The sequence below is a fragment of the Ipomoea nil genome, unplaced genomic scaffold, assembly GCF_001879475.1.
Source record: "Ipomoea nil cultivar Tokyo-kokei standard unplaced genomic scaffold, Asagao_1.1 scaffold0865, whole genome shotgun sequence".
Taxonomy (NCBI): domain Eukaryota; kingdom Viridiplantae; phylum Streptophyta; class Magnoliopsida; order Solanales; family Convolvulaceae; genus Ipomoea; species Ipomoea nil.
The window spans coordinates 1,166,021-1,189,992 of NW_017617293.1; the positions used below are offsets into that span (position 1 = coordinate 1,166,021).

Consider the following 23,972-nt stretch of genomic DNA (forward strand, 5'->3'; position numbering starts at 1 on the left):
ACAGGTCGTCTTATCACGTTTCAAGAGTTTCATACGGCGTTTGAGTGGCTTCGTAACCAGGGCGCATTTGCGAATCGGTCATCAATCTTAATGAAGCTCCCTAGGAAGTTACCAACCTGCTCTAGCATCATATCTGACGTATACCCTAACGGAAGCTCATGGACCTGAACCCACATATCAACAGTATCCAGCGGTACCGTAACCGGTATCACACCATCCTGGACTTGTTTGCAAACCAGTGTGTGATTTTCAAACGACCACGGACCACCATCAAGAACAAGCTGCATATCGGTCTCGTGATAAAAAACAAACAAGAATAGGCCAGGTTGTATCTCAGTGACCTAAACCCCCCTGACTGGCTGCCATACCGAGGCCATAACCTAGCTCATGTATTCCACTTTGATGATTTTTGAAGTCAAAAACCTTCCTACCAGACGCCACGTCGGACTGTCCGGCTCTCCGCTACCCTCAACCTATTCCACTGGTGCAAACACATCCTCCTCGTCCTCCAAGGCGATATTCGTCCACCGCGTCGTCCGCCCCGCTATACCGCCCATCACCGCTGCTTCCGTGTTGCCGTCCGTAGCCATAGTAACCGGCCACTGCTGTAGAGAAGAGAACGGAATCGTCGAGAAGCTTGATAACCTTCGTCGTCGAAGGAGAAAACCGAAAACCCTAGGAGTCGCGCTTCGGGAGAGAATATTATTGCGTCACTGCTTCGGATTTAGTTTCACGCATGAATATAATATATAAAATTATTCATAATATACCTTTTTTGACATCATTGTCAATATAAAAAGGATTAGCGTGGGTCTTCCTGGTCTCTTAGCTTTACTAAAAAGGATTTAATTTGGGTAGGATTCCCTTTAATTAATTAATGTGGTCCACCATGGATCGTGAACCCTTGCCCAAACTAGAGTCTTAAGCCTATTAGGAATAAAGAAAATAGACCTTTTACTAGTCAGATTCTAATTAGGAATCCTAGACCTATATATCTGTTAGGAATAAAGAAAGTAGGCCTTTACTACTCAGATTCTGATTAGGATTCCCGATTCTATAAATAGGGGATTAGAAGGCAATTAGAACCCTCACCACCCATAGTTATATTACATGAAATTATTCCCAAGAGATTCCCCACCACCAAGCCTAGGGAGATCAATCGGATGGAAATCTTAGGGAAGAACCTTAATAGCCAAGGGAGGATTAATTAAAGCTAAGAGGTAACCCATGTCTTAACAAAACCTATTTTCCTTGCTATATCTTATTCATTGGCTCCTTTGATATATGATTATGTGCTTGAGTCTTGATAGAGCTTTGCCTAGGGTTTTTGTGTTTATGTGATAATCTTGATGTTTATGTGTTAATCTTGATGCTTATATGATAATCTTGATGTTCTTGATACTATGATAAATTATATGAATGATCTTGTATTTTGATTATGTCTAGAGCCCTAGGGTAATAACGTGGATTTCGTATTATGTTATTCTTGGTATGTTTGGGGTGGGACTTTGCATGATCGGGTGTTGAGTCTTGGCATGTTTAGGAGTCGTGTTAGGATGTATTTGGTGTGATTCTTGGTTTAATTCAGTTACTTGAATACGTGGTACTGTCATTTATATTTATGTGTCTGGACATGGTTTCGGGTTCCACGAAAGATCCCGGGACCAAATATTACATATGAGTCAGTGGGGGATAGGTGGGGGCAAGGGTGCCCGCTACCTACCCGCTGCCCTTGCCCGATTACCAGCGGGCAGGCGACTGCCCGCCGGGCACCCGTTGGGATTGACGCCGCCGCCGGCGGGTGGTCCTCCACCCGCCGTCCACCCGCTGGAAAGTTGGTGGGTAAGGTGATGTTTTCTCCCGTCTGTTGTTTCCCCGTGTTCCGTTGTACCCTGTTTGTCGTGTGTGAATCTAGTTTGATGTATCGGGTACCGTTCTTAGGAAAAAAGAGTATTGTGTATTACATGCTAGATGAATTGGTATCCCGTTAGCCTAGGAGGAAGGTGTATGATCCCGTAGGAGTGTCATGGGTGGGTTAATGTAGTTTATTACATATGAGTTATGATGGGTTACGTGTTCCCCGAAGGTTCCCCATCGTTATGTGTTAATGTGGGTTGCATGTTGTTTGGCTTCTATGTTGTTGTGCATGATAACCAAATTGGTTGCGATCAATTGGCTATAGTGACTATCTGGTGGGTTGAGAACCACCAGGTATTAACTCGACCGGTTACGATCGGTCGGCTATACAGGCAGTTGGATTGGTTGAGAACAATCGGCTGTTTTATATATATATATATATATATATATATATATATATATATATATATATATATATATATATATATATATATGTATATATGTATAGGGCTGCGGTCCATAATCTGGTTGTGATCAGACACATATGCTAATAGGGCTGCAGTCCACCATTTGGTTGCGATCAAACGTTTTTTATACAAATGAGCTGCGGTTCAATGATTGGTTGCGATCAATCTCCTTGTGTTGCGGTACAAGTTAAAGTGCTGCGGGGCCGTGTCAGAGGACCCTCATGTATGGGCATGTGATTGGTCTTGCGGCACCACCATATGTGTGCACACCGTTACGTGTCTTGTTGTTGAGTGTGTGATGATGACTGAATAATGATATGATTGGTATTGTGTAGTCGTATGACCTTAGGATGCATGCTAGAATCTTTATGGTTGTGTCTAATTGTGTTGAACGTATCTGCTATTGCTTGTTGAGTCTGTCCTCGGATTTAAATTAGAGTTTCTTAGGATTATATATGTATTTCGGTTTCAAAATGGTTTTCCTTATACCTACCTATATTGTACTTAACGCGTTGGAGTGGGTTACCAGCATTATTCGCTGAACAAATATTATTTAGCTTTCAGTTATAGATGAGTAGCTTCGGAGCGCGCTAGTGGATCCGTGAACTTAGTTAGATAGTTCTAAACTGGATGAGATGGCCTGCGTGCCTTGATTTGTATTTGGTAGTTAGTTTAGCCTGTGCATTTGAGTTCTCCAGCTCAGATGTGGCATAGCACCCCGACTACTATGTCTAGTTATGCTCTGTTTGGGAACTAAAAAAGATTAGCCTTTATTTTATAAGTTTTAAATACCTTGAAATTTCGGGGTGTTACACTGGGAGACTGGCAGCTCGTTGATCTTGGGATGACGGGTGGACGATTCACGTCGGAGAAGGGCCGGGGGACGGATGCATGGGTGGAGGAACGTTTGGATAGAGTTGTGGCTTCAATAGACTGGCTAGAGATTTACGATGAGGCAGAGGTACAAAATGTCTGGACCTACAATTCTGAACAATGTGCCATCTTTTTGGACTTAGATACACGGCCGGTGAGGGCAACCAGGAGGGCGTTCAAATTTGAATCGGCGTGGTTTCTTGAGGAGGGGTGTGCCAAGGTGGTTGATGAAGCTTGGCGCCGGACGATGGGAATGTGTTTCCAGCAAAGGATAGCTGAATGTGGTCAGCGGCTTTGGAGATGGGGGGAGCATTACCGCCAGTTTGGGAATCGAATAAAGGTGCTAAAAGAAATTAACGTCTCTGAAGGAGGATAGGAACCCGCACGCAGTTTCAGAATTTCTGGGGGCAGAAGGGGAGTTGGAGGTTTTATTAAGGTAAGAGGAAATTTTCTGGAGGTAAAGATCGAAGCAACTATGGCTGGTTCATGGTGACCGAAACTCTAACTACTTCCACAAAGCAGCTTCGAGTCGGAGAAGACAAAACCGCCTGGCGCGAGTGAAAGACACGGAAGGGGAGTGGAAGGAGGGACAAGAAATGCATGGGGAAATTATAAGGCATTTCAATCATATTTTTCACTCCAGGCACAGTAACTCAGACCTGTTTAACCGAGTACATAAGCGGGTAACAGACAAGATGAATACCTCCTTGTTACAATCGTTTACGGTTCAGAAGGTCAAAGCGGCATTATTTTCAATGTCACCGGACAAGGCCCCGGGGCCGGACGGTATGTCGCCGGCCTTTTACCAGCATTTTTGGCCGGTGATTGGCCATGACTTATCCGTTTTAATCTTGAGCTGCATTTCCAATCGGAGGTTACCCGGGGGACTCAACGAGTCAAATATCGTTCTTTTACCTAAAAAGAAGAATCCCGAGAAAGTGTCTGACTTACGCCCGATTGCTCTATGCAACGTGGCCTACAAGATTTTGGCCAAAATGTTGGCTAATTGTTTGAAGGGATGTCTGGGGCAGGTCGTGTCACAATCACAAAGTGCTTTTGTCCATGAACGGTTGTTGACAAATAATATTATTGTAGCGGGGGAAATTGGTCACTTCTTACGAAGAAAGACTTGTGGGGCTGTGGGGTGGGCGGCGCTGAAGCTAGACATGGCTAAGGCGTACGATAGAATGGAGTGGAATTTTTTGGAGGGCATGTTGTTGGCTCTCGGGTTTGTGCGAGAGTGGGTGGACCTCTTGTTGTTGTGTGTCTCTTTGGTTAACTACTCCATTCAGGTTAATGGGGAGACAATAGGTACCGTCGACCCTACGAGAGGAATAAGGCAAGGGGACCCTTTATCTCCCAACCTTTTCATTCTATGTGCGGAGGGGTTGTCAGCCCTCCTTCAACAGGCGGAGGCACGGGGTGACATTCACGGTGTGAGGGTGGTGCGGGGGGCCCCGCCCGTCTCACACCTCTTCTTTGCTAATGACAGTTTGCTCTTTTTCAGGGCTAATGAGCAGGAGGTTATAAGGGTGCGAGAGTGTTTGGATGCTTATAGCGTGGCGTCGGGACAGTTAATAAACTACGTTAAATCAAATGTCGTGTTTAGCATGAATACTGCCGACGAGATGAGGAATGTAGTGGTGGAGCGAGTGGGGGTGCGTGTTGTGGGAGATTTGGGTCGTTACCTCGATCTTCCCCCGGTGTTAGGCCGGAACAAAATCGCTACGTTTCGGTACATTGAGGAGAGGATCCGGAACCGCATTGGGGCCTGGTAGAATAAATATCTATCCAAGGCAGGTAAAGAAGTGTTAATTAAGAGCATTGCTCAAGCTTTACCTATTTTTACCATGTCAATTTTCCTGCTGCCGGGTAGAGTGTGTGACACCATCGAGAAGATGTTGAACCAGTATTGGTGGGGTGGTGGCGGGGAAGGTAGAAAGGGTATTCATTGGTTGAGTTAGTCACAGATGTGTGAGCCAAAAGACAGGGGCGGGTTAGGTTTCAGGCGACTCCGGGAATTCAATTTAGCTCTAATTGCTAAGCAAGGATGGCGTTTGTTGATTTACCCTGAATCATTGGTCGGTCGTTTGTTAAAGGCCAAGTATTATCCTACCTGTGATTTCATGGAAGCACAACTTGGGGGTAACCCAAGTTATATATGGCGCAGCATTGTAGCCGGTCAAAAGGTTCTACGGTTGGGGATAGCGCGGCGAATTGGCAACGGTCAGGATACCAAAATATGGGGTTGGGATTGGCTTTCATGCACTGCAAATACTAAGCTAGTCTCGTCCAGTATTGAAGCACTAAGCGAGGCAAGAGTTAGTGGCCTCTTGGACAAACAAGGTAACTGGGATGTTGAGGTGTTACGTGATGTTTTCTACGCTGATGATGTACACGGAATTATGGCAACACCAGTGAACACACATCTTAGTGACTCTTGGAGATGGTTATGCGACATAAGGGGACTATACACAGTTAAACATGGTTACAAACTACTCACTTTGACTAATAATCCAAGCTCGGTCTATCATGCTTTCCTGCCATGGAAGTCTCTATGGTCGCTTCCGATCCCTCCCAAGGTAATGAATCTCCTATGGCGGTGTGCCCGTGGCATTCTTCCTCTGCGTGAGAATCTGAAATTGAAGAGGGTTTGGATAGGCCGGGTTTGTCCATTGTGCGGCTTCATTGCGGAGACGGCGGAGCATTTATTTTGTGACTGCTAGTTCGCGTAAAGAGTATGGGAGGAGAACGACGTTTCACAGGGGCAATGCATACATGAGTTTATGGACTCTATTCTGAGCTCTCCGAACGTCGAGGCTGTTGTCCGCCTAGCAGCAGTCCTCTGGGCGGTGTGGGAAACACGTAATGCGGTGATCTGGAGAAATGTTGTTCCTTCTACCGAGTGTATGAAGGCGCAGGTGCATGCCTTAAAGTTAGTTTGGAAAGGAGCGTTTGCACTCAATCGTACGAGGATGGTCGACGGTGTCTCTGCCCAGCAATGGAACCCGCCTCCCCAAGGTTCGCTCAAATGCAATATCGTCGCTGCTGTCATCCCTGGTGGCGTTGGCTACGGAGCGGTGGTACGCGATCACGTTGGTAGTTTTGTGGCTGCTAAGAGTGACCGATTGTCATGTGGTAGCGATCCTTTGATGGCAAACACCTTGGCGGCTAGAGAAGCTTTAATCTGGCTAAAAAGCCTTAGTCATAGCACAATAATTCTTGAGTCAGATTGTTTGATTTTATGTAATGCTTTTAATTCGAATGCTTTGGATTTTTCATATGTAGGGATGTTAGTAAAGCAATGTCAGTCGATTGCTAGTGACATAGGGACTGTTAAGGTCCAATATGTCAAGGGAACAGCGAATCAAGTTGCTCATGAGTAAGCTCGGGCGACGGTTTCTTTGCCTGTCTCAGGTTCGTGGGGTGTGATCCCACCTCCGTGTATTTCCGGATTATTAAGTTGTTAATGAATCTTGTTCTGTTGTTTCAAAAAAAAAATCAATTGATAAATTTGAATGTAAAGAATTTTTACATTGGAGAAATATAAAGGCAATATAACTAATAAAATTATTTCTCTTAATTAATTTATTGATAATGAATAATTTTTTTTTAATAAAGACATTGTAGGGACAATGTAGCGAATATAATTAATTGATGAATTTGAATGTAAAGAATTTTTATATTGGAAAAAAATAAATACAATATAACTAATGAAATTATTTCTCTTATTTAATTTATTGATAATGAATAATTTTTTTGAATAAAGACATTGTAGACACATAATTATAAATTAAACAAATGCATATGTATTTTTTTTTTTTTTGTAGCTACTAAATTATTATTTATTAATTTAATAAGAGTAAAATAGAGTACTAATTATGCGAACTTTGATTGGGATGAGGTTCGAACCTAAGACCTTTTTTATTGAAACCAATGAGTAAGTTAACGGTGAATTAACAGAAATTAACGGAAAAGATAATATTTAACGGATAATCATATTCATTAAGGATAAATTAGAAAATCTTAATGAAAAATTAAAATCTGATCAATATGAACCATTCATTTAATTAAAAAATTTGACCGCCATTTTTTCTACCCATTATAGGTCTAACTCTCTTGGGCTCTTATTAGTATAGTAGATAGTAGATAGTAGATAGTAGATAGTAGATAGTAGATATATATATATATATATATATATATATATATATATATATATATATATATATATATATATATATATTTTTATTTATTTATTTATTTATTTATTTATTTAATACATTTTAACATATTCGTAGTATATGTTTAACAATTATGCCAACTCTAATTGGGATGAGGTTCGAACCTAAGACCTTTCTTATAGAAATTAATGAGTAAGTTAAAAATAATAAATAGTTAACGGAATAATCCGTTACTCAAGTTTATACTAACAGAATTTAGGTTATTTAAGGGACGAAAATAATATAATAGAGGGTAAATAGGGAAAATCATTAAAAATATACTAAAATCAAAATAATATGAACCATTCATTTTTAGAAACAATGGTACCGACATTTGTTTGTTCTAGTTAAGGGACTAAAATTATTGGCTCTTATTATAATTGTAGATGTAGATAGATTATGTGCATATAGGACATAAATTATCTACGTAAATCATATTTGAGATTAAGTAAATATGTAACATGTGTATGTGTTTTTGTTGTGAATTTTTGTGTCTCGTGTTATGAAATTCTGTACCTTAAGAGTATTGATTCTGTACTTAAAATAAATTAAAATTTATGTTGAAACTTGAAATATGTGAAACAGAAAAATTACAGAATCTATTAAAACTTAAATATCAAAACGACGTTGTTTTGATTCAGGGTCCACAATGTTATGTGAACCCAGATCCACGATATAAATTGCCGACAAGCACCGGCCTTATCTTCCTGAATCACAATTGTACTTGAAGGCTTCTCTATGAGAAAAATAAAACACCACACATAAAATTACTTCCGATATGATATTTATGTTGGGTGGCATTCATGGTCCATAGTCTGATAAATTTTTTCTCCCTTAAATAGTTAGATTGATGGTACAAATGAAGCCACGCAATTAGCTTACTTATCACGGTAGCTAATTGGAAAGGACAATATTTGATAATTTTTGTCTACCTTAGATTGTTGGTACACATGAAGCCACGCAATTAGCTTAGTTATGGAAAATACTTGATGTATTCTCATTTTATACTCTCAACTTGTATTCTCTTTCACATGTTCTTGATGTAGACACTTTTTTGTCGACTCACATGATGAAAATAACCAATCCTGGTTTGTGAGGGAGTAGAATTTGAGAGTGCAGGTAGTAGAACTCCTTACTTATTATAGTAGCTATTTGGAAAACACAATATTAGGTGTCCCAACCAAAACTATTCATTTTTTTAATGCATTAAGTATCTTAATTTATGTTAGACTAATCTTAAATCTTAATATCTCTACCCGGTTACCATCTTGTTTATACACTCCATGTACAAGGAGTCTTTATCTCCTCTAATCAGTCAAGGTCTCTTACACCATCACTGGAGCAAAACTTTAATGTAACCGATCAAATCAACTGAGCTAACCTAGCGAGACAATTATTCACTTTTTTTTACCACTCCTAGCTGACATGAAAATTTTTGATGAGTTGAGATATGAAACAAAAAAAAAAAAAAAAAAAAAAAAAAAGAGAGAAAAAATTAACGACTCAAAAATTACCAGATCAAAGAGAATTGAATGATTTTTGTAGGAGTGGGAAGTCTTTTCTATTTAAAAATTACTCATTCGTGCATTGAATTAGTTGTTTAATTTATATCGTGTTTAAATTTTAGTATTTGATCTATCTAAAAACTAAAATTTTGTTTCACATCCCTAATTTGATCGCAATTGATACCCAAATTAACAATTTTGTTCAAAATTTCACCATTCATCAATAAATTTGTTTAGTAGATATCAATTATGAGGTTAAAAGTGTAAACGGGGACTAGTTTTTTACCCTTTTTTCCCTCCATTATTTTTAAAAGTGTAAACGCTATTTTTTAATTTTTTTTTTTTTTTTTTTTGGGGGGGGGGGTGGGCGGATGGGGGGTTACATTGGAATGATCCTTTATATATCAAATGATTTAGAGTATCACCAATTGTGACAAAATTATAATTTTCTTAAAGTTTTTCACGTGATGTGAAAGAAAGAAATAGTAGGAGAGAGAATAGAGGAGATGTTGCAATGTGCTTATCCACCTGCTAAAAATGATAAGGAGTACGATGGAGACTTTGTCAACACACAAACAAAAAAAATTGTACTTATCCAATGGGCCAACCTATGACAACTAACAAAAATGGTAATGTGTTGATTTGATTGGAGAACAAAAAATAAAACAAAAATTGGAAAAATTACACTTTTCGTCCTTAAGTTATAAGATAATTGTAGAATTCGTTCTTAAGTGTTGGTCATACTCACTTTTCGTCTCTAAGCTATTATTAATGTTGCATTTTCCGTACCTTTACTAATAAACATTAGGGACGAAATTTACAATTTTAGCATAACTCATAGACGAAAAGTGAGCACGAAAGGACGAAAAGTGCAACGTCAATGATAACTTAGGGACAAAAAGTGAGTATGACCAATACTTAGGGACGAATTCTATAATTACTCTATAATTTAGGAACGAAAAATGTAATTTTCTCAAAAAATGTAATTTTCTCAAAAAATTTCAATTCATTATTTTCATAGATCAATTACTACATGTCACATTAGTAGTACATGTAATATTACTCACTTTACCTAATTTTATGTAAATTTTGAAGTTTGTATATTTATGAAAATTCAACATGCTCTTTTTCCCATCGTTATATCGTGCACCATGACGCATTTATAAAATTCTGTACATTATGTTATACAATTTTGTACATTCTATTATATAATTCTGTACATTCGAAATATGAGATTTTTTTTTAAAGAGTTTAAAGTTTATGTGTATTATGTTAAGAGTTTATGTGTATTATATATTATGTTAGATTATGTCTATTATCCTTTAAAAAAAGATTATGTATATTCTGTTACAAAATTTTGTACATTCTATTATACAATTTTGTGCATTCTATTATACAATTCTATACATTCGAAACATAAGAATTTTTTTTTTTTAAAGAAGTTAACAGCAGACACACAAAATGTACAAACGACGTCGTTTTGGGTCAGGGCACACAATGCATAGTGCGCCCTGGTGCTCCCCCCCCCCCCCCCCCCCCTTAATTTTCAATTATTAGACCCGTTAGATCGCTATTTAGCATTTGTATACCGTCTTCATTGAAAGTCTAGTTCTCATGATATATAGGCCCAATACATCGGTTGCTATAGTGTCCGATAAGTTTAAACTCAACCCCGATCATCTCTACATATAAGCCATAATTGGTTAGAGAAGATAAAAAAAAAATGAAATATAATACTTATTTTTAAGGATAAAAATGCACATTTAACATAAAAGGGAGCCGAGGAAAACTGTCACTTTTAAAATAATTTGGAGGGGTGGGGTAGGGGAGGGGGGTTGCTAATTAATGTGGAAACAATGCAATATGCATATAATTCAAGAGGAAAAAGTGTCATTTTACCTCTTAATACGATCATACAATACATTAAAATTGAATCTATATACTAAAGTTTATGAATCTATACAAACTGTTAAATGAACATGTAATACGCTAAAAGTGAATTTGTAATATACACAAATGAACCCATATTAGGCCCGTTTTGCACGATAGACCTGTGTCTAGATATAACGATTGATGGTTAAGTCAGCCATATAAGCACTTGATCACAAGTTCAATTAGGTTGTATTATGTCTATTGCATATATATCGTTAACTAGTTTTACATGCCCATTGTACGAATGGGCTAATGCCCAATGTTTATATTTAAATAAGTATTCAAAGTATAGACGACGTTTATATATAGGTAATTGAATGTTGAATTTGTTTATTTAAATATAATAGGTAATTCAAAGTATATGAATGCAAGATAATATAGGAAATTCATTATAATTGTCTTTAAAATAAATGTTAGCAACTTTATAAAATCGATAGTCTAAATACTTAGTATAAAAATGATAATGTAAATAAATACTACTTTTAATTTAAATTTCTTTAAGTCTTCTTAATTGTAAATACTTAATCTAAAAAGTAAAAACAATAGTCGTGATTTGTCTATGTTCCTTTGGTTTTGTTTACTTCTTATTTTAAACAAAATGTCAACAAAATTAATGAATATTTCTACTATAATAACTAAACAAATCATCATAAAATGCCACATTTTTATGTACTTTTTCGACATACTTCGATCCATCGCAAATTTGCGACATATACATGCATAACATTCTTTAAACAATGAATGGAAAAGCTAGCAATCCAATGATTTTTTTTTTTTTTTTTGGTTAAATGATGAAGGTGATATAGGACAAGGAAACCATGCCAACAAGTAACAAAAAGAAAAGGAATAAGGTTCAAATTGGCCACTGAACGTAACCTGAAAATGCAATTAGGCCACTGAACGAAAAAAAAAGTGCAATTAGGCCATTGAACACTCAAAAAATGTGCAATTAAGCCACTGAACTCTCCAAACATATGCAATTTTACCGGATAGCAGGTTACCATCAATTTTAGCAGGTTACCTGCTTACGTGGCAGCTTAGTTGGCATTTTTAATAATTTTTAAATAATTTTTAAATAATTTTTAATAATTAATTTTAATAATAAATTTTATAAAAAATTGGAAAAAATTAAATAAAAAATAAAATAAAGTCGTTTTTATTTTTTAAAAAATTTTTTTAATAAAAAGTTATTATTAAAATTTATTAAAAATTAATTAAAATTTATTAAAAATGCCAACTCAGCTGCCACGTAAGCAGATAACCTGCTAAAATTGAGGGTAACCTGCTATCAGGTGAAATTGCACATTTTTGGAGTGTTCAGTGGCCTAATTGCACTTTTTTTTGGTTCAGTGGCCTAATTGCATTTTCAGGTTACGTTCAGTGGCCAATTTGAACCTTATTCCAAAAGAAAAATACTCTTAAATGAATTCAAAAGATGAATTCAAAAGCTTTCTAATTGTATTTAAAATTGAAATTTCTGATTGTATTTAAAATTGAAATTTCTGGATACAAAAACTTGTTTAAATAGAAAACTAGGAAAATGGAAGAGTTGCAAATATTCATAGATTGAGTTTTTGAACTCAAGTCATTACTATTACTATTAGATGGGGATTCGCCACAACTCTATTGTTCTATGATCTCGAAGTTACCGGAATAGCAAATATTAAAATCATGGATGAGAAATGTAAAATAAACTTAAAGAGAATTTGAAATTTTAATAAAAATTAAAACTAATTCAAATTTTCAATAAAATGTAGCCACCAAACTTCATGCATGTGAATAATTTTTTATTATTGCCTCAATAATTCATGTACCACGTCACATAAGAAGGAAACCTGCAGTCACTACTCTGTGAGTGTGCACGAACGAATAAATTCACCCTTGTTTAATAGTTCACAAACCGACACATACGAATTAAAATAAACCGTACTAGCAAGCCAACGACTTGTTATTACATACATTGATCGACAAACACGTACAGATATATAACCAAATTTCTAAATAATTACTAGGAACATATAATGCATGTTGATAGAAATGGATATTTTTTTCTTAAATTTTGATAAGAACCTTGACACAATTTGGTTGTTTTAACAACTCAAATGCCTTGCTTGTTTCTTCCAGGGAGACTTCATGAGTTAACAACTTTTCTAGCTGGATTTTCTGTAAGAAGAAAAGGTATATACAAGTGTCATCCTTAACTAGAAATCAATTTTTAAAAAATCAATTAAAAAAATATAATTAAGTGATTATACCTTGGTTATGCACTTGTTAACTCGAACACCACCAAAAATTGATCCCTTAAATGTTCGACCACTAAACAAGATAGAGGCAACACTAATTTTCCAAGTTTCATCAAGTCCTGCCCCAATTACTACCGTCGTACCAGTTCCCTAGTCATATATATTCAGTGACAATAATTAATATCTCAAATTTGTGTGTAAGAATATATATATATACATATATATATATATATATATATATATATATATATATATATATATGTATATATATATATATATATATATATATATATATATATATATATATATATCCATAATCAAATACGAACGGAAGGATTGCACTGCACTAAGATATGATTGTACCGTAAGGTCCTGGCCTCCCGGCATGTCTTGGACCCGTAGCAATGCAATCATGTAATAGTTACAATACAATACTTTAAAAGTTCGCAAGTTTGTAGGTTAAGGTTGGTTCGCACCTGATTACGATTATATATATATATATATATATATATATATATATATATATATATATATATATATATATATATATATATATATATATATATATAAGGATGCACTCAGGTGCGAATTAGTGCTCAGGAGGGAAATGCGAACGAATCAGCGCGCGACACGTGTCCAGATCTAATAATTTAAAAAAAAAACGCGGTGGCATTTTCGTAAATAATTGAACATCGAAGTACAAGTAAAATCACTTACAAGTGCACCTACTTTCACCTATAAGTGCATGTAATTTTACATTGTTAGCATTCACTTTCCGCAAACATTCATGCACCTGGGTGTGCTTTTAACTATATGTGCAACTATTTATAACTATAGGTGCAACTACTTATAACTATAGGTGCACCTACTTTCACGTATAAGTGCATGTAATTTTGCCTTGTTAGCATTCACTTTCCGTAAACATTCATGCACCTGGGTGTGCTTATAACTATATATGCAACTATTTACAACTATAGGTGCAACTACTTATAACTATAGGTGCACCTACTTTCACCTATAAGTGCATGTAATTTCGCCTTGTTAACATTCATTGATCTGAGTTCAGCGGGTAGTAATACCGCTGACAACCACTCGCAAACATTCATACACCTAGGTGCAACTACTTAGAACTATGTGTGCAACTACTTAGAACTATAGGTGCAACTAAGTATTGATGCTCAGTGTAAATTTTTACTTGCACCTATAATACATTTTACATGCACTTGTAATACATTTTACTTGCACTTCGATGTTCAATTATTTACGAAAATACCACCGCGTTTTTTTAAAAAATCAGTGTTTCTCATCCATTAGATCTGGACACGTGGACGAACAGAATTCATTCCTATTTCGCGCCTGGGCGAAGCATTCGCACCTGAGTGCGATTCTATATATATATATATATATATATATATATATATATATATATATATATATATATATATATATATATATATATATATATATAGGCGGGTTCAGGTGCGACACTGTCTTACGGTGCGGTTATTTCTTACGGTGCGGCAACACCAATAGTTCAACAAATATGCACCATCAACGTTAGAAAAATACACCACACAAAACAGAGCCCTGCATCACCAAACACACACCATTAGGTGTGAGTAAAAACACCATACACTGTTCGGAAATACACCATTGGGGGTGGTGAGTTATATGGTGTATTTTTTTGAGTCTGTTGTGTATTTTGTGATGTTTTATTGCATTTCATTGTGGTGTGTTTTTATTACACTGTTGGTGCATATTGTTAACATTGTTGGTGTATTCTGGAATTTGACCGCACCGCCGCACGGTAAGACCCCGCCGCATATGAGCGCTCTTCTATATATATATATATATATATATATATATATGTTGGCATATTTTCTATAATAAATAATGTTGGCAATTACCCCTCACTTATAAAGGAGAATATAATACTTTTGAAGAAAAATGTAATACTTTTAAATCGAAATGTAAAAGTATTACATTTTCCCCAAAAAAAAATTAATTAGTGTTTGTGTTAATGTAACTTACCACCTCATTCAAAAAAAAAAATGTAACTTACCACTTTTGTTGCATCAATAGCTTCATTAAGTAAAGCAGGAACTCCTGTACACTCGAAAGCATAGTCAGCACCTAGTCCTTCTGTGACATCCTTAACCAATTCCGAAATTTTTTTATCAGAATTTTTAGGGTTTATGAAATCAGTCATCCCAAATGCCTCTCCCTTCTCACGCTTAAAGTCATTGATATCAATCCCAATTATTTTGGTTGCCCCTTGCTCTTTAGCTCCTGCAATCACCTGCAATGTAAGAGATACCCACAATTAGGAATAAATTAATTGAGATGGTGGTATTTTTATAAATAAAGTAATACTTTTAATTTCATTATTTACAAAAATATCAAACTTCTTGTCCACAAAAGTTCAATTTTCTCGTCCGTCTCTAGGCCTGGCATGATAGTGAATGGTAAATCATTACAGTAACTCAATTGCTCACATTGTAACTATCCAATCATTATTGCATGGACTGTGGTCCACAGAACTGTGTTAATCACGTTACAAAAACACATAAAATACATTATTCTAACTCATAAAGTACAAGCGCGTGGAGCAAGAATTTTTTTAAACATCAAAACGACGTTGTTTTGGACCGTGGTCCACACAATAATTTGTCGTAACTGTCAGGACTTGATTTTGTGTCATTGCCCACAATTTATCACTTATAAACCAACTAATTTGCAAAAATTATACTATGGCCCATTGTCAACATTACAATGTGGACCACAAATAAATATTCATTTTTGGTATAGATAAATATTTATTTTTAGTATATTGAATATTCATTTTAATGTATTGAAATTCATTTTTTGATAATATAGTTAAAAAACGAACTTTCAACATGCACACAAAAAATGAACCTTCGAAAAATGAACATTTAGTATATATTAATAATAAACTTTAAACCAGCTTGGTTGGCCTAAGTGACTGTGCACTCTTGTCCCTTAAGAGAGCTTGGGAGTTCTAACCCTCTCTTGTATGGAAAACTAATTTGGCCCGCACTTTGCCCCTTAATTGGGCCAGCCATGTACGAACAAAAATTAATTTGAGTATGGTACAAGATTAAAGGTGCCTCCTACCATTAATTTTACTCAGGACACCTCGTGATCGTTATGATCATTGTGATTGCTGATCGAGCTACGCTGCTTGTGTGCAACAAATATCAAAGTTGTTTTGCATTATTAGTATTTGAAATTGTAAAACTTTTTAGTACTTACCCCAAATCCAACGGTACCAAGACCGAACACGACAACCGATGAGGTGTTTTCGACGTGGATTGCCCTTGAGGGTGCCCCAAAACCCGTCGTGAATCCACAGGACAGGAAGCTAGCATGTGGGAGAGGGAGGCGGGGGTCGATTTTAGCGACGTAATTAGCGTCACTAACAACGTATTCCGACCATGTGGCGCAACTAAAGGTGTGATATAGTCTTTGGCCTCTAATGGATATTCTTGACGTGCCATCCGGCATTAAACCACTCTTTGACCAAGGATATTTGAGGCATAAATTGGACTTTCCTGATTTGCAATTCAAGCATTCTTTACATTCTCCTAAGTAAACGGTGATCACTAAATCTCCTTCTTTTAGGTCTCTAACATTCTCACCAACACTTTCTATCTGTCTACATTAGACATATGCAATACAAGAAAGAAAAAAGGTTAGAAAGGTCATTTGATAAATTGAAAACGACAATCAAGTTTTTTTTTTTTTTTTTTTTTTTTTTTTGGTTTTGTTTTTGTTTTTTGTTTTTTGTTATTTTGTTATTTTTTTTTTGTTTTGTTTTGTTTTTGTTTTTTGTTTTTTTTTTTTTTTTTTTGGGTGAAAACAATGACAATCAAGTTGGCAAACTTAAGAACATCTCCAATGGTTATAGTTTTTTTAAAGAGTTTCTGCCGGTGTGACTAGGAAAGAGAAAATGGGGGAGAAGTGAAAAAAACAAAAACAAAAACCAAAAAAAAAAAAGAAAAGAAAAACAAAATCTCTGAAAAGCAATATATATATATAGAGATTAGGGTCTGATCTACATTAGATTAGGCTCTGCATTAGATTAGGGTCTGATCTACATTGAGAGAAATTTTAATTATCATTTTCCCTTTACGTAGAAGGTATTTCATCCTATTTATTTATGGTATTTTTATTAGTTATTGCAATTGAGATTAGGGTCTGATCTACATTGAGAGAAATTTTAATTATCATTTTCCCTTTACGTAGAAGGTATTTCATCCTATTTATTTATGGTATTTTTATTAGTTATTGCAATTGTAATTGGAGCTTAGTAATTGTATTTGTTTATTATTATTATTATTATTATTATTATTATTATTATTATTGAGTGATGAGAGAAACTCAAGGTTATTATCTGAGGGTCAAACTTTTAATCTTATTATAGTTATTATAAGTCAATAGTCTGACCAACTTGGCTGAAGTTGTTCCTATTTATTTATTATTTTTAGTTATAACTATGGTAATTGAATTGTATTCCTTATCTAACTTAAATTTAAATTCAAAAAAATCAATTTATCACTTCAATATAAGCATATATTATTTCTTTGACCCAAGGTTTGTTGTACCTTAAAAAACATCCCAAATCATATCATGAACCTTGTTCTTTTGGCTGCATTTCTAGCTAATGTTAACTTACCCGACTCCTTCGTGTCCAAGTACTCGTGGAAATAGTGGCTGAAAATGTAATAAAAAAAAAACTAGTTAAGTCAATTTTGTTAATCAAACTCGACATATATATAAAATAAAAACTATATATATATATATATATATATATATATATATATATATATATATATATATATATATATATATATATATGAATCTTGATCATATGAGAACCACTCTTCAGGTCAGAACTTGTGAACAAATTCAAACTATTGATCTACAAGATTTCATGGATGAGAAATTAAATAAAAAATGAGCGGAATCATTTTCATAAGAATTAATTTCACTTTTGGTCCCACGACTTTTGATGTTCTATCACTTTTGGTGCACAACTTTAAAATTTTTTAATTTTGGTGCCTAACTTTGTTATTTTTATCAATTTTGGTCCTTTCGGCCAAATTGACAGTTAAATGTTGTTGGATTTTATATTGTTAGGGGTAAAATCGTCATCCCAAGGAAACATCTTCAATATCTAAACAAAATCACCGTAAAATCATATCTATAGGTGTTTGATGATGAGAATAATGGGGAAGATGGGCAGAAACCAGACAGATCTATGAGATTTATAGTTTCGACCATTGGCAAACTCTTCTTTTCCTCTTAATATGATTTTTCTTTTGTTTAAATATTGAAGATCTTTCCATGGGATGACGATTTTGCCCCTAAAATATAAAATCTAGAAATATTTTACCATCAATTTGGCTAGAAGGACCTAAACTGATAAAAATAACAAAGTTAGGTACCAAAATTGAAAAAATTTAAAGTTGTGCACCAAAAGTGATAAGAACTCAAAAGTCGTGGGACCAAAAGTGAAATTAATTCTTTTCATAAATATACGAAGTTTTGTTTATTTTCAACAGTTAGATCTATTAGATCAATGGTTTGGATTTGTCCACACGTTCTCACCTGAGGCATCATTCTCTAACATATATATATATATATATATATATATATATATATATATATATATATATATATATATATATATATATTTATTTATTTATTTATTTATTTATTTATTTATTTATAGGATGAAATTAAGAATGGATGGATACTAACAATAGGAAAACCATTGTGAAATAGAACATCTGTGTGGCACAAACTGGAAAACAACATCTTGATTCTAACTTCTGAACATTTTGGTGGATCTACTTCTATCTCTTCCACCTTCAATGCCTCTCCCTTTTCCCATGCCACAACCCCTGAAACCATCAACACCGCAACCACAACCTCATATCACTAAAAATTAAAATAATTTTTCTCCTCCCTTTCCCCCAAAAAAAAAAAAAAAATTAAATAATTTTTAAAATTAAAATAACACGAACTATACGTAATATGAGAGTATTGATCCTTTACTCAATTAATTTTTTTTTTTATTTGGTTTTGTTTTAGATGATGATCTAGGATGTAGAGTAGTGTACCTTTACATGTGATGGTCCTTGGGCTTCTTGGATCCATTCTCTCTGATTTCAATTGTATATTGATGATGGACTATGAAGAATGCATTGTATCTAGATAGCTTCTACTTGCTTCTATATATATACACACTTTCCGTCTTTTACCTTCTTTGAGAAAATTATATTAAAATGGGACGACTACAAAGTGGTAACCAGTTTAGATTGTTCATAATTGTCCGGTTCAAACTAAAAAAACTAATAGACAAATGTTATGAAAAATAAAATTTAAAATCTTGTAGCTATTAAATCAACTATTCAATCAACTTGGTGGTTGGCTCCGATTGTAATATTACATTTTCTCATTAGATATTTATTCAATTATGTAACATGTGGTGTTATTTCACTAACACCTTTAAATAAATGAAACTAAATGTGGCATCTTTTAATATGATAACATATTTATGAGGGAAGAAAGAAAATCATAATCATTACTGGAAATATAATAATACTTTTGTTCGCAGCCTTAGATTTATGGTACCCATGAACCCACGCAATTAGCTTATTTATTATGGTAGTTATATGTTGAAAACTGTTGCAAAAATCACGCATAGGCGGCGCCCTGCCGCGTTGAGGAACGCCAGAATCGGTCTCTTCTGCGGCCGGCCATCTAGGCAGCCACCTGAGCGGTCTAGGTGGTCGTCTAGCCGGCCGAATTTCTCTTCTTTTTTTTTTTTTTTTTTTTTCAAGTTATTCGTCAAAACGATGTTATTTTGACGAATAATTTGAAGAAAAAAAAATCGGACGTCTAGCATCTTTTTCAACACTGGTGTTGGACAAGTTTCAACCTTGGGAGGTGAGTCGATCCGCAGTTAGGGCTGTATTGATTCTTTTTGCTTCAGTAGATTGAAAGAGTAATTATGGATAAATACTACATTGTGCTTCAAGAGGAGTAGTACTCAAAAAATATATGTAACGTATAAAAATATACTATTAAAAATTAAAATTTTAATTCTAAACTTTTAAATGATGCCTGATACTGCTAATTACACGTAAGCAATATGAAATAACTCGAGACCAAATAAAGCAAGTAAATGTCTTTATTGATCACGGTAAAGGCCCTAAGTACAATCTACTTGGTTGCTCTGAGTACCGACTGACTGCGGTCGGGATTCTCTAACAACAACCTATCGATCGTCCAAAAGTCCCCCACACTGTAGCTACTGTGGGTATTTATAGCCGTTATGCCGGGGACAAGTCTCCAGCCGTTCGGCATGTCCTCCACGTAGCCACCACGTGTCATCCTCCCGGGTGCCCTGTCTGTCGATGTAGAGATCCACCACGTGTCCTTCGTCAGCTCTCCCGCCAAAGGGCTACCGCTCGGTGGTTGACATCGTCGTTCGGGCAACTCCCGGTCGGACCCCAACCGGGTTCTTCACAAGGAGCCCAACCTGTTACCTGCAAAGACAAAGAGAAAAGGGCAAAGGCTTCTCGATCGTGGTGAAGCTGTGTCGGTCGGGATATTCCCTACCAAGAGCCCCCCAGCCCGGGCCTTTTTGATCGACCGGGAAAAAATGGGCTGGGATGAAGAAGCCCAACCGTCGGCCACTAAACCGACCGGCCAGCTATCATTCCCCTCCTCGCCACGTGTCGGCCACTGCCGGCCTCTGCGACTGCAACCGTCACCTCGGAGTCAGAGCTGGTTGTGTCACGCAAGTGGATGATTTTCCCGCCCAAACGCCCTCCTATAAATAGGCCCCTGAGGCCTTCATTTAAACTTTCCTCAATCTTCTGAAGCAACCGGCACCCTCAGAGAGTCCCGAGCATCAGTTCATCGAACCAGTCGAGCAAAGCCAAGCTTCAAGTTCTCTCCCTCGTGCAAAGTACCAGCAATCGGTAAGCTCTTGATCCCTCTGCTTTTTACTTTGTTTTTAGCTTCGAGTAGGAACATGATAGGACTAACTTTGAGCTAACCTCCCGATCCTGTACTAACCCCGACCGACCTTTAGGTAGAAAACATGTCGGATTCAGATAGCCAGAATGCCTCAATCACAGACTACGACGACGCAATCGAGCACAGCAGCGAGGAGGTGGACATCATGTCCTACTCCCCAGAGGTCGAACAACGACCAAGCCCACTCCCGACCAAGCCCCCGAGCTAGCAGGGTCATCAAGCTCGTCAGGGACCTCGGGGTCGAGCTCCAGCGGGTCGGGGAGCGAAGAAACGTCCACGAGCGGACGAAACCTCCCGGACGAAGGCGTTAGGGAAACGCCCACGAGGGTAATAGGGGATTACCCTCGAGCCGAGCCTGAGGGCGGAGACCGGGCCAACGAGGCCGAAGGGGACGAAGAGGACCCGACCGGGCCGGCGCCGCCGGGCGGGGACGGGTTTGAGTTCCTCAATAGCGAGAGCGTTGAAGGCCAGAAGAGCTTGCTGACAAAAGGAGAAGCAAGCAAAATTGTGGCAACTCTTGCTGGTCGGGTCGAGTTCAATACCAGCAGACAGCTCGGAAATATCATCGAGCGGCACCAAGGGAAATGGATCGGGCTGCATTACGATTCGCTAATGGCCCCGATCACATTCCCCTTTTCCAGCCTCCTCACAGCTTTCTTGGGCTACTACCAAGTTATGCCCGGGCAGATTTGCCCGAACGTGCACCGAATAATCGCGTGCTTCCCCCAGATCTGCCGTCGACACGACGTGGCCTGCACCATGGAACTCTTCAATTTCGTCTACCAAGTGAAGGTGCTAGCGGCCGCGTACGGGGGTGGATTTCTGATGATACAATCCCGAGCGGATAGATGCTCGATCGAAGGGCTGCCCGGGAACAACCGGGGGTGGAAGAACCGGATCTTCTCCGTAAAATACGATCCGTGGATCCTCCCGGTCGAGAGGGTTTGGAGTCAGCGTTTTCGAAAGCAAGTCACGCCAGTCGAGACCCCGACCCTCATCGATGCCGTGACCAGGATCTCGGGCGAGATCTACGAATACCACATCTTCAAATCGCCCGAGTGCTACGAAGCGGCCCGGCTACCCGATCCGGTCTACGACCAGACCGAGAAGTATAAGCCCGAGCCGGCAGGTGTAACGATCGCCCGGATGCCCGCTCGGGGCAAGAGGAAGGGTAAAGCTTAAAGCTAACTTCTTTCCCGATCCTTAGCATTCTGAGCGTATATTCTCTATCGTCCCGAGTTGACTAACTTTCTTCTTTGTTTGCAGCCATGGCGGAGTTCGGAGACGAAGATGCCCCCCTTCCCCCGCCCGCCAAGATCTCCCTTGGCGGCAAGAAGAAGGCGAAGGCGAAGCCAGCCGGGGAAAAGGAGATCCCGACGGCCCGACCCCTACCTACCTCGACCGTCACGACGGCGGAGGGCTTCGTCGTTGAGCCGACGGACATCTTGGTCACACGGGTGGAAGTCGCCCGGGGCAAAGAGAAAGTGCCCGAGCAGGGCGTGACTGAGGTGGGCGGTATAAAGCGCCGCCGAGAACAGCGCAGCCCGAGCCCTTTGGTCGGGCGAGAAAGGGACGTTACGTCCATACTGGCCCGGATCGGCAACGCCGGGCCAGTTAGGGAGGATTTGGGGAAGATGACCCCGACCCAAGTGGCCGAGAAGATTGGCTACGATCTGGCCGAGGTAAGCTCTCTTCCATTAACTCTCTCTTTTATGCAAATGTTTTCGACCGGGCTAACGCCGAACATCTTCTTGTACTGCAAATTTCCCGTGCGGCCCAACTCCTTCAAGGTCGGGCCATGCTGGCCGAGGAAGCCGACCACCACAAGAAAACGGCCGCTCGTCGCTTGAAGGAAATCAAGGACATCCAGGCCGAGCTGGAGAAGGCCCAGAAGGGCCTGAAAAAGAGCGAGGAAGACCGGGTCCTCGCAGAGAAAGTCGCCCAACGGGCGATCGGGGAGGCGAGAGAGCTGAAGGCCCGGCTCGATAACCCGAGCGAGCTGGTGCAGACTGTCTTCAAGGACAGCGAGTCGGGCTCAGCGTTTCTCACGGCGGCCCGGGGAACTAAGGTCGGAGAGGACCTGATCGTCTCCTTCAGCCGATGGGTGTTCAAGTCCGGGCAACGCAAAATGCTGGAGCGGGCCCGTACCCGGTTGGAGCAAGCTCTCGACGGAGAGGATCTTCAGCTGGTCCTGTCGGCTTTACCCCCGGACCTAGCCGACCCCGGCCCCTCCCCCTTCGCTCCCAAGGAAAAGGCGGCCGAGCCTGGGGCATCGTCGGCGGCCACTTCGAGCGGGAAGGAGGCAGCTGCCGAAGCTCGGGAATTGAAGAAGTAGAATAGGCTTCTTCTGTTTGTAGAAACACTGATCGGGAGCCCGGTCCCGAATTTGTACCGGGCACTCTTTTTCCAATCAATGAAACTCATTTTTGTTAAACTTATATTGTTCGTCTTTCTTTCTGCTTTTTTACTTTTAGTCATGCACATGCCGACCCTTAATGCTCGACCTCATGGCCTTTTGGCCCGGCCCTGCACTACTCGATCCGTTCAACGCCCGACCTTATTTCTTTATGGCCCGGTCGTGCATCCGAGATTTCGACATCAAACTGGCCAACCTGATCGGGTTTACCCGGTCTCCAGGCCTTGTCAAAATTCTTGAAAATAAGTAAGCCTCTACGGTCGGGATACTTCCGAACGACGGGCCTGTAAATACTTCCTTCATCCCAGCCCCCACACTATTGTGCTCTCATGGCACGAGTGAGTGCAATAGTGGATAAGAAGTGATCAGATCGGGGAATTATGCTG

General features: G+C 38.3%; 1 protein-coding gene and 1 long non-coding RNA gene across 2 annotated transcripts; one reads left to right on the forward strand and one right to left on the reverse strand.

Moving 5' to 3' along the window:
- The first annotated feature begins 1,001 nt into the window (after positions 1-1,001).
- On the forward strand, positions 1,002-18,949 carry LOC109178701. Its single transcript, XR_002053754.1, has 3 exons — positions 1,002-1,013; positions 6,172-6,175; positions 18,865-18,949. It is a non-coding gene; the product is annotated as an uncharacterized LOC109178701 (long non-coding RNA).
- LOC109178698 (alcohol dehydrogenase-like 1) lies at positions 12,698-19,341 on the reverse strand. Its single transcript, XM_019328237.1, has 7 exons — positions 19,244-19,341; positions 18,882-19,024; positions 17,794-17,831; positions 16,371-16,773; positions 15,160-15,396; positions 13,110-13,247; positions 12,698-13,017 (listed from the first exon to the last, which is right to left on the reverse strand). Exons 1-7 carry the CDS (start codon positions 19,278-19,280, stop codon positions 12,907-12,909), a joined length of 1,107 nt encoding a protein of 368 aa, XP_019183782.1. The 5' UTR covers positions 19,281-19,341; the 3' UTR covers positions 12,698-12,906.
- Between the last annotated feature and the right edge of the window lie 4,631 nt (positions 19,342-23,972).

What these genes read in the sequence shown, in the direction of transcription:
- LOC109178698 (XM_019328237.1), bottom strand. Translation starts at nt 19,280, where the DNA reads ATGGATCCAAGAAGCCCAAGGACCATCACATGTAAAG. An exon ending in AAGGACCATCACATGTAAAG is followed by an intron (nt 19,025 to 19,243) that starts GTACACTACTCT and finishes TGATGGTTTCAG; the next exon opens with GGGTTGTGGCATGGGAAAAG. An exon ending in CTTGGACACGAAGGAGTCGG is followed by an intron (nt 16,774 to 17,793) that starts GTAAGTTAACAT and finishes TGTCTAATGTAG; the next exon opens with ACAGATAGAAAGTGTTGGTG.